The sequence below is a fragment of the Typopeltis vanoorti genome, chromosome 12 (assembly GCF_054136105.1).
Source record: "Typopeltis vanoorti isolate ZY-2024b chromosome 12, IOZ_Tvanoo_1.0, whole genome shotgun sequence".
In the NCBI taxonomy this organism is placed as follows: domain Eukaryota; kingdom Metazoa; phylum Arthropoda; class Arachnida; order Uropygi; family Thelyphonidae; genus Typopeltis; species Typopeltis vanoorti.
In genome coordinates, this window is record NC_143560.1 from 15,730,069 (window position 1) to 15,743,049 (window position 12,981).

At 34.7% G+C, this 12,981-nt stretch overlaps 1 protein-coding gene across 1 annotated transcript in view; it reads left to right on the top strand.

The window, feature by feature from the left end:
- Window positions 1–12,981, top strand: part of LOC150100596 (WD repeat-containing protein 82-like) — a 131,669-nt gene that overhangs the window by 94,854 nt on the left and 23,834 nt on the right. Inside the window, exon 6 of the mRNA XM_090401178.1 lies at window positions 3,602–3,757. Coding sequence (XP_090257304.1) covers window positions 3,602–3,757 — 156 coding nt within the window. The remainder of the gene's footprint in view (window positions 1–3,601; window positions 3,758–12,981) is intronic.

Consider the following 12,981-nt stretch of genomic DNA (forward strand, 5'->3'; position numbering starts at 1 on the left):
AGCTTGTCTCCTGTGTATAATCCACACCCAATGTCAGAAGTCTGTCACAACCACATCTGGATTACTTGGTATATGGGACTGTACAATTGTTGTATGAAATGAAGACCCTTAATTTTGATATTTATTTATGCTGGATTCCCAGCCACATTGGAATTAAAGGAAATGAGATTGCAGATGCATCTGCTAGATAGCTCATAATTTTTCCATGTACTGTTTGACAGACTTCAGACATCTTATAAGATCAAAACTAATTACCCAATAGCAGTCTTCATGAAAGAAAGCATTGCTTGAGATTAAGACTGAAATTAAGCAATGGCAATCTAGTCAATATAGAAACAGAAGAGAGGAAATTGTTCTTGCTATGCTCTTCATAGGTCACAGTCATGTTTTGTTGTTGTTATCGCTACTGAAAGATAAGTCATTTTTTCATGTTTAGTTAATCAAATTAGGTTAACTCATTGTAGTTTTTGTTTTATACAGGTGTGTGATTGAGTGTAGTTGTTTAATTTGTAAGTAAAGGTTGTGTTTTTTTTTGTTTAAGTATGATATTGTTCATATGGCACCAATGCATGGTAGAACAATGGCAGCAAAGACATTATTGTTGGGAGATTTGAATTTATATGATTTTGTACAGTGAAATGTGTTTATAAGATATATTCATCATGAAAATTAAAGGATTTATGGTAGGAGAGCGAAACAGGTGACACGGGGGGGGGCGTAGGCGCCAGGGTCCCACCCCCCTACCCCCCTAGTATAGATATAAGTTCAGAACAAACATCATGTAATACTCCTCTTCTTCTTCTTCCTATCATGGAATATAGGCCATGTGGCCTGTTCCGGTCTCATGCCATCTCTTTCTTGGTCTTCCGATTCTTCTTTTTCCACTTATTTTGTATCTGTATAATATTTTTGGTAGTCTGCTGTTGTCCATTCGATTTAAATGTTCTAGCCATTTTTGTTTATACTGTCTTATGTCTTAGTAATTAATTGGTTTGATTTTTAGGGATTGTAAGATTTCTTCATTTGTTTTGTGGTCTCACTTGGTATATCCAGCTGTTTTTCTGAGGAACTTCATTTCTGCTGTTTGAATTCGTTTTTCATCTTTCCTTTTCATGGTCCATGTTTCGCTTCCGTATAGTAGAGTTGGTTTTGACAAGACATTATATAGTCTGATTCTAGTGTGTTTTTGTACCAGGGATGGCTTAAATATACTATTTATTATGCCATTTACTTTGACAAAGTTTGATATTTTAGTGTCTATGTCTTTTTCTTCTTCGTATGATAGATCACATCCCAAGTATCTGAAAGTGTTTACTTGTTCTAGTATTTTATTATCTATCACTATTTTACTTCTTATTGGGTTTTCTCCTTTGAATGCCATTATTTTTGTTTTTTCTTTGGATATTGTCATATTATATTGCTTTGAGATATCATTTAATGATTTTAATGATCTTTGTAAGTCATCTTCTGATGTAGCTAATACTATTTGATCATCTGCAAATAGTAGTGTATCTATCTTCATTTGCGGGGTCCAAATGGGTTATGCTGTTTCCAGATGGTTAATATTTCATTTATATATATATTGAAAAGCAGAAGTGAGAGGGTACATCCTTGTCGTACTCCTCTTGATATATCTTTCCATTCTGAGGTGTGTTCTAATTTAACTGCTATTTTATTTCCTGTATATATTTCTTGAATAGATTGTAAAAGTTGGTTTGGTATGTTTAAATTGGTTAATATTTTAAACAATTTTTGTCGACTAATTTTGTCAAACCCTTTTTCATAATCAATAAACGCCACATGTGTTTCTTTTTGAAATTCTCTTCTCTTTTCTATTAATAATTTTAAAGTAAAAATTGGATCTATGCAGGATCGGCCTTTTCGGAAGCCATTTTGTTCTTCTAGTAATTTGTTTTCTACAATGCTGCTTAGTTTCTCTTTTAATATTCCTGCATATATTTTATATCCTGTATTCAGCAGGCTAATTCCCCTATAATTATTGCAATTGTCTTTATTTCCTTTTTTATAGATTGGGATGACCAGTGCTTTTTTCCAAGAGTTAGGGGTTTTTCCGGACATCCAAACCATATTAAAAAATTTCAAAAGTCTTTCATTAAATTTTTCACCTGCATTTTTGTATAGTTCTATATTTATATTGTCTTCTGGCATTTTCCTATTTTTCATCTTCTTTATTATATTTTTCAGTTCTAACATTGTGATATTTTCTATTAGGTCATTCTTTGTCTTATAAAATTTTAATTCATTGTTCTCATCTGTCCAGAGATTTTGGAAATAGGTCACCCATTTTTCTAAATCTATTGTTTGTATTTTTATCTTTTCTTTTATTTCTTTATTCATGTATTTTATTACTTTATAGGTTTTGGGTTGTGGCTTAAATAAATCCTTTTCTAGTTCTGTTACGAAATTGTTCCATCTTTCTCTATGTTTTTTTCCTTACTTCTCGTTTTGCAATTGCACTATTTCTTTTATACTCTATTTCTGCTTCTATTGTTTTGGAATTTAGCCATTTCTGGTAACTGTCCTTTTTGGTTTTTATTATATTTTCTATTTCTTTGTTCCAGTCTCGTAGTCCTCTTTTTCTAATCCATTTGTGCTTTATTCTTAAGGTTTCTGTTGCTGCTTTTGTGAGAATTTGTTTCAAATTTTCCCATTCATCTTCTATGTCACTTGATTCATTTGTGGTTTCTGTTTTTAAGTTTGTGCATTTTTGATATTGTAGTCTAACTTGAGGATCCTGTAATGAAGAAATTTTGTAGCTTGGCTGGTAAGAATTTTCAATTCTATGTGTTTTTAGCCACTTTGGTTTAAAACGAATTTTTGCTGATACCATATAATGATCAGAGTTTAATTCAAAGCCTCGATATGCTCTTAGGTCTAAAATTAACTCCGCTAATTTAAAATTTGTGATAACGTAGTCAATTACTGATTTGTATCCTCTGGCTGACCAAGTATATTTATGTATTTCCTTGTGTTTAAACATTGAATTCATTATTCTCATATTATTATAAATGACAAAATCGTGCAATCTGCGACCATTTTGATTACATGTATCTTCGCCAAATTTACCTATGTTTGTTTTGTATTTTTTGTTTCCTATTCTGGCATTTAAATCTCCTGCTAGCAGTAAATAGTCAGTTTTGTTTGTTTTATCTATGGCATTCTGTAATTCTTTATAAAATATATTACTGTCTTCTTCTTTTCCCTCTTCTGGTGCATATGCACCTATTATTGTTATGTGGCCTCTTAATGTCTTGAGTCTAATTTCTATTAGTCATGTAATACAAAAGTAGAAAATGCTCAATTTTCTGATTGTGAAATGTCAGAAGTTAAACATTTATAACTTTTCAATTTTTAGTAATATATGTATAGTTTTAGTTCATGCGCATAAGAATTCCAATAAAAGATATCCTTTGAAATAGAAAACTGCTTTTGATGATATACACTATTCTCTGTACTAATTATAAAGATATGAAGTTTGTATTCCAAATTATAAAATCATCATAAATATAATTTGTTTTATCTTAATTTGTATATCTTAATATCTTTTAACATAGTGTTTCTAATTATGTGTGCTTTAAAGGGTCCATTTAACACCTTCAGACTTCCGCAAGATAAGGACTGCGATTGGACAGGTCTTAAATTTAGTCCTGATGGAAAAACAATCTTGATATCAACCAATGGACAAATCATTCATCTTAGTGATGCCTTTCAAGGAAATCCTTTGCAAACTTTTATGGTAAATATTACATATGAGCAAGTATTTTGCTTGTCTTTCTTTCATACTGGAATTTTAACACGTTCGCTGCCAACTATGAGTATACTCGTATGTCGATTTACCAACCTCCTATGCCAAACATGAGTTAACCCTTAGTATAATTACGTTAATTTGGACCCTTGGATTCTGAATAAAGCAGAGAGCACTGGGGGCTTGATAGAAGCGAAATAATTTCAACTAAAATATAGTATATTATATATGTGCCTCAGAAGCCAATTATGAATATACTCATATGTCGATTACCAACCTCCTATGCCAAGCGCGAGCTAATCCATAGTAAACACATAATTTGTAAATCAATTTAAAACTGATAAAATCAATAAAAATTATAAAATGAAATCAATAAAATAAAAACCAATTTATTCAAATTACGAATGATACACTTTAAAACAATTTTCCACGCACGATGGTGGTTTTTCCTGGCAAACAGGACAATAATTACGTGTTTCGCACGTCGTTGTTTCTTTCATGTACATACTCAGCATGGCTTTGTCGGCGAATATTTTTTTCTGTAGGAGGCAAAATTTCCAAATAATGAAGATCCTGAATCCTGCTGATATTCTGTGATGCTGTAAACTCATCCATTCCAACAAAAACTGAGATAAATTGATCTCTAAATTTTAACGCAGTCATTGCGTTTCCAGTAATCATATTATAAAATTTATGCACATTTTGAATGTGTATATATATATATATACATATCAAAAATGCGTATTGCCAGTTTCTTTGGCCATCTAATTGTCTTTCGTAAAGGTGAATAGTAAGAAAGCATGTGATCAGAAAGATCGATGCCTGACATTCCCAAAATAGTCCCTTATGATATTTGGTTTTAATTGAATTTTACCATTCCGATTTTTTGCTTCAACCATTTCAAATTTGTGCATATTTGAAATGGAAAGAACTTCCCTCTTATCCTTCCATTTACGATGATGAATTCATTAAATTCATCATCGCTCATATTAGCATAAGCTTCTAATTCATTATCAGCAAGTTTTCTTTTACTGGTCCTGGCGAAACTGAAGGTTTTTAGAGACTAGACACAATAAACACATTCTTCAGTGCATGTAATATATGGTTGGGGGTGATATGAGATTACTTGTAGTTGGCGTATGAAACAAAATTCTGTTTGATAAGCCGGCTACAAGATTACTCGTAGTGACCTTGAAGACGCGAAAGCGCTTGGCGTGTGGGAACAAACTATGCCCAAGTAGCGTGGCAGCGAACGTGTTAAAGTTAAACTAATTTATTATTAGTGTGTCGATGAGTTAATATATATATATATATATATATAATATTATATAAATGTATATAATTCATATTTTTTCAAGCTATTTGACAAATTATATCTTTAATTTATTTGTCTTAATTGATAAAAAACATTGTGAAAGTTATATTTGCACGTGAGGACTCACTCATGTATCAGATAACAAAAGAAAAGGTAAAGCATCAGTTTTGTTCTGCTGACATTCTTGCTTGATTCTAGTGAAATTTTAAGTGTATAAGTTAAGGTGATGCACTGAAGAAGAGATCACAAGCTGTGTACTATATATTGATGAAAACTGAACTGTAGTACACTGATGAAGCCAGGGATTTGGGGGTGATTATGAACATGGAGTTGAAGTTTAGAGGGAATGTTACAAAGGTAGCCAAAACAGCACATCAGATTACTTGTTGCTGAAGAACACACAAGCAGGGATAGATAAGTTATTGTTCCCCTATATAAGACTTCAGTAAGGCCACATCTGGTGTGCAGATCTGGATCCCTGGATTCCATGAGGATAAAGAAATAGTGGAGAGGATCCATAGGCAAGTGACAAAGATTATGGCAGGTCTATGGAATACTCCCTGTGAGGATGGATTGATGGTCTGTAGCTTCAAAAATTAGCTAATAGGCTAAAAAGAGGAGACATGATAGGAGCATATAAGATTGACAATGAAGACTTTTGTTCAGAACATGGCAGGAAGGGAAAGAAGAGAGGGGGCATTCATAGAAATTTTGTAAGAGCATGGTAAGCAAGGATATTAGGACTAGATTTTTTGTTTGGAGGATGGGTGGAATGGGTTGCCAGAGGTTGCGAGTGCTTAGTCAGTGAATGAGTTTAAGAAGTGATATGATGGATAATGTGTGAATAATGTATCTCCCACAATGAACTTCTAACTCCATGGAGATACCTTTATAATAATAACTTCAAGCATTAATATGATAGGATATTCTTATAAAGTTTGGAAAAGCTTGTGTTTTTCTGAAGCTGTATTTGAGAACATATACCCTGCATTTAAATCTCATAAATTGAGTTTGAAATGAAAGGCAGTTTTAACTTGCCATTATTTTTGAGATGCATATTAGTGACTATTACGTTGACAGTTCTAGGTAGGGAGTCTGTAATCTGTAATTGCAGAATTGAGTTTTAAATACTGTAAATTTCAGTGAATTGCTAAGTTATGATTTTAAGTGGAGCATAAAATGAAGTAGCCTACCAGATGAAAAATATAGACAAGTATAAATGAAAGAGAGCAAAACAAGGCAAGAATGGGATGAAGTTAAATTCATCAGGACTGCTTAGGTAAGGAAAGTTTTTTTTTTTATAATAAAAAAAAAATACTGTACAAAGTGGAGAACATGTTTAAAACTTGCTTCATAATAAAAAAAAACTACCATGACATTACTTAGGTTTATATGAGACCAAGTTATTTCACTATGACAGACCATTAAGTCTAACAGGAAGATGATATATATATCTGCTAAGTCCCATCATCAAATTTCTGATATGTACCCTCTGGGAAAAGGTGGGAGAATTTTAGAATTGTACTACAAGGAAGTTATAATGATGAAAAGTTTGTCATTAACTTCCTATCAAGAATTTTTCTTCAATTATAACTGGTTTGTCAGGATTCCAATACTGTCACATCCTGTATGTCTGTCTTATAAGTCATGTTTTACTATATCAGCTCACCTACATCTTGTTTTTCCTCTTTTTCCTGCCATCCTGGCATATATTACTTGTTTCTTAACCTTTCTCAGTTTCTATTTAAGTGACCATACTACCTGAGATTAGATCTACTCACTCATTTCTGAATGCTAACAATGTTGTGTGTGTGTGTGTGATCCTTATGTGAGGTCCCCAGATCTCTGACATAGCAGTGCTATATGTGGGCAAGTAGTTAGAAAGAAGAAAGGAGTTTTATGTATTTCTTGAAGACCTGAGGAGTGTATTCATTGAGGAAAACAGCATGAGGAATACTGTTCCAGAGAACAGGTTTTAGAAAATTGAAGGCAGAGGATGAGACAGAAGTTCGATGAGTTTGGAGTTGAACTGTATGTCACATCTTAACTCACAGCTTTTCTGTTCATAAGTAGAAGTTGAGGGATGGTAGTGGTCAGTTCAGTAGAGCAGCCCATGAAAATTCTATAAAAAAGACAAAATGTAGCAAGAGTATCTATGGGAAAGTGGCTGGATCAAGCCAGTGAAAAGGGGTGGGGGATTCATCATCAATTAGCTAATTGTTTGTTTCTGAATACATTTAAGCATTCTGAGGGAGGTCTTAGGAGTACCACCTGAAATGTGGGAAAAATATTCCATTGTTGGTCAGATTTGAGCTTCTCTCCCTCCTAACATTCTGTTAAGCTCAAATCTGACCAACATTGGAATATTTTGAATCAAAGAAAATATTAACCTTCTTGGAGCTTGCAGAGTATATGGACCTGATATACTTATGCCAGGATAGGTTAGATGTTAAATTTAACCCAAAAAGAGAAAACAGATCAGCCAGCAGTGTAGTGTCAAAAGTGATGGAATGCGAGACAGTTTTTCTTTCTGGAGATGAGACAGTTATATTTTGATGGCATTGAAATTCACTAGGTTATCCTCACTCATTTGAGAATGGTGAGGAAAACAGTAGTAATGGCATTGGTTAAAAATCTTGAAGCATTAATTATTTGAGCCCTACTAGGCTTTGAAAATGAAAATGAGGAGCTGAGAGTACTGTCAAGTTCTTCCTAATATCGTTGTTTTTAATATGATTCTGCTATTAATGCCTCTAATTTCTCTCAGAACTCTTCTATCTGTGGTACCCGTCTCCAGTCTTTGATCAAGTGAATTTCCCAGCTCTTAGTTCCATAAGTCAAAACTGGTTTTAACATGTAAACATATAGTTCAGTGTTTTGATTAACACGTTTGCTGCCATGCTCCTCGGGCATAGTTTGTTACCACACGCCAAGCACTTTCACTTCTTCAAGGTCAGTACGAGTAATCTCGTCACTGGTGGTAATCGACATACGAGTATATTCGTAGTAGGATTGTGAGGCTCGTATACCAACTACGAGTATACACATGTTCGCTGCTACGCTCCACATGCCAAGCATTTTCACTTCTTCAAGGTCAGTACGAGTAATCTTGTTGCCGGCAGTAATCGACATAAGAGTATATTCGTAGTTGGCTTGTGAGGCTCATATACCAACTACGAGTATACTCATAGTTAGCAGCGAACGTGTTAATTTTTCTCTTATTCCATATAAATTTATTTATTTGACTACCTAACATACCAACTTTGCTATCTTCACTAAAAATTTTGCCTAAATAGCTGAAATGAGTTTTATAAAGTAGAAATGGTTACTTCTATAGATTCTCCATTTAGGATGCTGTTGATCTTTTCAGTGTTCCTGCCTGTTTTCACAGTCTTTATATACAACTAATTTTCATACCAATTTATTACAGCAGTTCCTTCAATTTAGTTAAAGGAATTCTGAAGATTTGTACTGGATTTATTTAGGAGGCTAACATGATCTGCATACTGCAAAGAGCTCAGATTAACATTTTCAATTTTGATATCAGGTTTAATTTTAATATGTCTGGAAATGTCCCTATAAGGACAGACTGAAGTTTTGTGAAATATACAAAGCTCAGTTGATAGTCATAAAAAAGGGGATATTAAAAATAAGTTACTAAAAGGTTTTTATAGAATAGTTGCTAAAGAAATATTTCAGTTCATGACAGGATAGAGGGCAAAACTGTTGATCACTTTTGGTTAGTGTGTTTCTTGGGATGATGCAGAATTGATAGAGGATTCGGAGGCAAGTTAAAAAATACTTTCCTTTCCATCATAATGTGATCCATATAGGAAATGAATAACAGTGGAGATAATGTGCACCCTTGCCTCACTCACTGATTTATCATCAAACCATCTTCCTGTATATCACTTTCAATCCTAACTGCTGACTTACAACATAAATATAGACTATTTATTGCTCAATATAATGTCCTATTCACACCATATAACTTGTGTTTTGAAAGCTTTTCTCTTGCCACCTTTTCATATGCCTTTTCCAGATCTTCAAAACTTAAATACAGCTCATTGTTATATTCCCAAGATTTCTTAACTATTTGTCTTATAGTGAAAATCTGATTCTGACAACCTCTATTTAGCCTGAACCCAGCTTCTCCTCCAAGTTTCCTTTCTACAATTTTCCTTACTCATTTCTCAAGTATGCTTGCATAAATCTTATCAGGAACTCTCAGTAGTAGTGGAATTATTATTATTATCCTAAGATCCCATGGAGTCAAAGACTCATCTAGGAGGTCCTTTGTCATACATACAGCTCATCATACTGTGCCTTAAACACATTCAAATTCTCTGCAGACACCACACTCTCAGGCAGTGCATTCTAATCATTCACTACTCCCCATGCAATCAACCTGCTGCTCACTCACTAACACCCTCCTTATAGAGCATCAAGGGATGACCTCTTTGTTCTTCCCCCCCATCTCCCACCATTTTATGTATAACCTCTTCAACGTTAATTCTATAACAACCCGTTACCAACTTGTATATCTCTGTCATATCACCTCTCTTCCTCTTATCCATTAGACTCTAAATTGCATCTTCTAACCTTTTCTTCATATTCAGTGTTCCAGAGATCAGAAACTACCTTAGTCAATTGCCTCTGGACTCTTTGCAACATCTCTTCATCCTTTTGAAACCCAGGTGGCCAAATCTATGCACAGTAGTCCACATGGGGCCTAATCAAGGCCTTATACAAAGGAACCAAAATCTTTTAGCTTCTATTAGTGTCTTCTGCATCATTTCCAGAATTCATCATGCTGTCCTAACAGTTTTGGCAATATGTCCTCTAAATTTTAGATCCTCATCCACTATCACCCCAAGATCTCTTATTTTCTTCACTTCCAACAATATATATCCCATCTTTTGATTTTGCATAAAGTCTTCTTGTAAGTCCACAACATCTACTCTACTCCTCATAGTTCATTCCAACGTTTCATAATCTGCACAAACAGCTGTATATCTCCATCCAAGTCTTCTCCAATATCATTGACATACAGGTTGAACAGCAGTGGCCCTAAAACAGACCCCTGAGGCACACCACTAGTGACTTTCCTCTTCTAGGATATTGCAATCCTAAGTATATTACTATTATTGTGTATCCATCTGCCCCTGCCCAATGCTGCTGTCACTTTATTGTAATAATGAGTAGATTACTAAAACATGACCTCCCTTTAGCAAATCCATGCTGTCCATCAAAGATAATACCACTGTTTTCAACCCAATTCTGAACCACAACTGACTGACAGATTTACCTATAATTTGATGCTTGAGTTCTTTTTACCTCTCTTCTGAAGCATACAATCTTGCCTTCCTTGCACTCATTTGGAACTTGACCCAATGTAAAACTCATCAAACAAATATGTCAAAGTATGTCAGCTCCCTTGCATTCCCTTGAAATACATGGTGATATATCAAGTCCCACAGCCTTATTAACATCAAGTTTGCTCAATTCTCCATATACCTTGTTCACTTACAGTCAGTCTCTCCTCCTCATCATCATCAACTGCTCTCAAACTCTCCATGATGTCACATTTAGAAGGATGAAAGACCTTCATTAACTTTTCATTAAATATTTCAACTATATCCTCCTCAGCAGTAGTTGTCTTATACCATTTTCTCCAATCAGTGATATCCTGCCATAATCGTTTTTTTTTTTTTTTTTTGCTGTCTACACATTGAAAGAATTCCCTACTAGGATTTTTTTGGCATCATTAGCTAATTGCTGCTCACAGGGAACTTTTGCTACCCTTACCAACTGAGTCGTCCTCCTTGCCTGTTCTTTGTATTTCTCATGGAATTGATTATTACCACTTCTCTTATGTTGCCTCCATAATGCCTTTTTGTTCTATATTGCCTTTTTTTATCATTCATTCATCCATTTCACACGTACCTTATAACATATCTGCTGTTGATATGTTATGTTAGAATGATATGTTAGCTTAACCGTTAACATAATCCTCGCCCTCTGCTTCATCTCATCAGTCATACCTGGCATTATTTAACCTTCTGATCTTTGGATATATTTAGGCATTGCTTTTACCAGATATTTCTTGAATGTCACCCAAGCATCTTTATCTCCTTTTCACCCATCTCCTCATTCCATTCTACAGCAGCAAGCTTTCTCCTGAGCTTCTCATAATCACCAACCATGTAGTTCCTCGTGGAAGACTTCACATGGTTGGCAACCATCCAGATTATCACTTCATGGTCACTCTCAACTGGAAGGAGATTCGACACCTCATTTATAATAATATCTTCTGATGAGATGATCAAATCCAGGAGCCTCAATCCTCATGTGCTTGCTGTTACATACTTCCTGAGGTAGTTTTCCCTCAGAATTCATTTTCTTTACTTACAGTTGCTATCTCATCATCCCAGTCTATATTGCCATAATTAAAATCAACCATAATGATCATCCTTTTTCTATTTGCTTGCTCATTTCATGGTCTCTACTTTCCATATTACCAGGTCTATTAACATCTAACATCTAAGTATTTCGTTCTATTCACTTCTATCTCATACCATACTGCTGTGAAACCACTGCCACTATTTCCTCATTGCATAGACTCTTTTTCTGTCATCAGCAGCCTCCACTTTCCTTTTTAACCTTTCTATTTTCATAAACTACATCATATCCTTCCATCTCTATTTCTGTCAAGATGTCATCCTTATCCAACTATGTCTCCCTTATTTTAATAATTTTTGGGCTAACAAACTCAATCAATGCGACCCTTTCATTTCTCTTGTTTTTGATACTGCCAGCATTCGTATACAAACATAGCAGCTCATTCCTGGATCTATAACAAGTTTCACTGATCCACTTATTAGATGTGACTTCTCCATACCTTCCTCAAATCTGTTTACTCGACTTCCCAGGCTATCCTATTCCCTTCTTGTCTACACACATGCTTTCATATCTTCGAGTATCAACCTTTCTCATGCTGTGTTCCTCTCTCCACCCTGAGTCTCCCCCATTTCCCTGTTTGTCTTGCACACTTGTTCTCCCATTCTCTACACTCATGCTAACCAGTTATGAAAATTCATAAGCACCACTACAGTCTTTCCTTCCTTACTCTCCCACTCTTTCACATTGCTTTTTGTCTTCTCATATTCATGCTCTGCACTCATTACTCTCCCTTCCAGCAGTAGCCTCTCCAAATTACTTGCACCAAAACAATTCAAATGCAGTCCATCACTTATACAATTCAATTCCTCCTTCAAACTCATTCCACACATTAACAAACTGCAGTCCTTTTTCTTCATACGTTTCCGCTAACATATCGTTCATAATCCTCACTCTCTGCCTCATCTCATCACTGTCATACCTGACAACACACTGACTACCTTTCCTATCACACTGTTATCTTTTATGCTTCTCAACAACCTCCTGATATTCACTCTTACGTTCTCCTTGTTCCCAGTCAATTCATTTGTCCTTATTACCACTACCAACTCTTTTGCTCACTCACTTCTCATATCAAAAGCCTTGATCATTTTACCTTTCAGAAAACAAACCCTATGCATCTTCTTGTTTTCCACACCTCTTATAATCGAATCTTCATACAGTGCCACTCGTGGGACTTTCATTACCCTTTTCACACCATCATTTGTTTTTGTCTTCTTTACTCTTCCATATATAACTACAGTTCTCTTAATTTTATTCCACATCTGCCTCATCTTCACCAACTCAGCTTTCAAGTTTTGCATCATTTTTCACTATCATTCACTCCTGCTATTTTATCGCCAGTCACACACACTTGTTTGCCATCAACTCCACTTTCAACCTTACTGTTAATTGCACTGTATATTTCAATGTCATTATCGCCCACTTTATTGTCAATAGA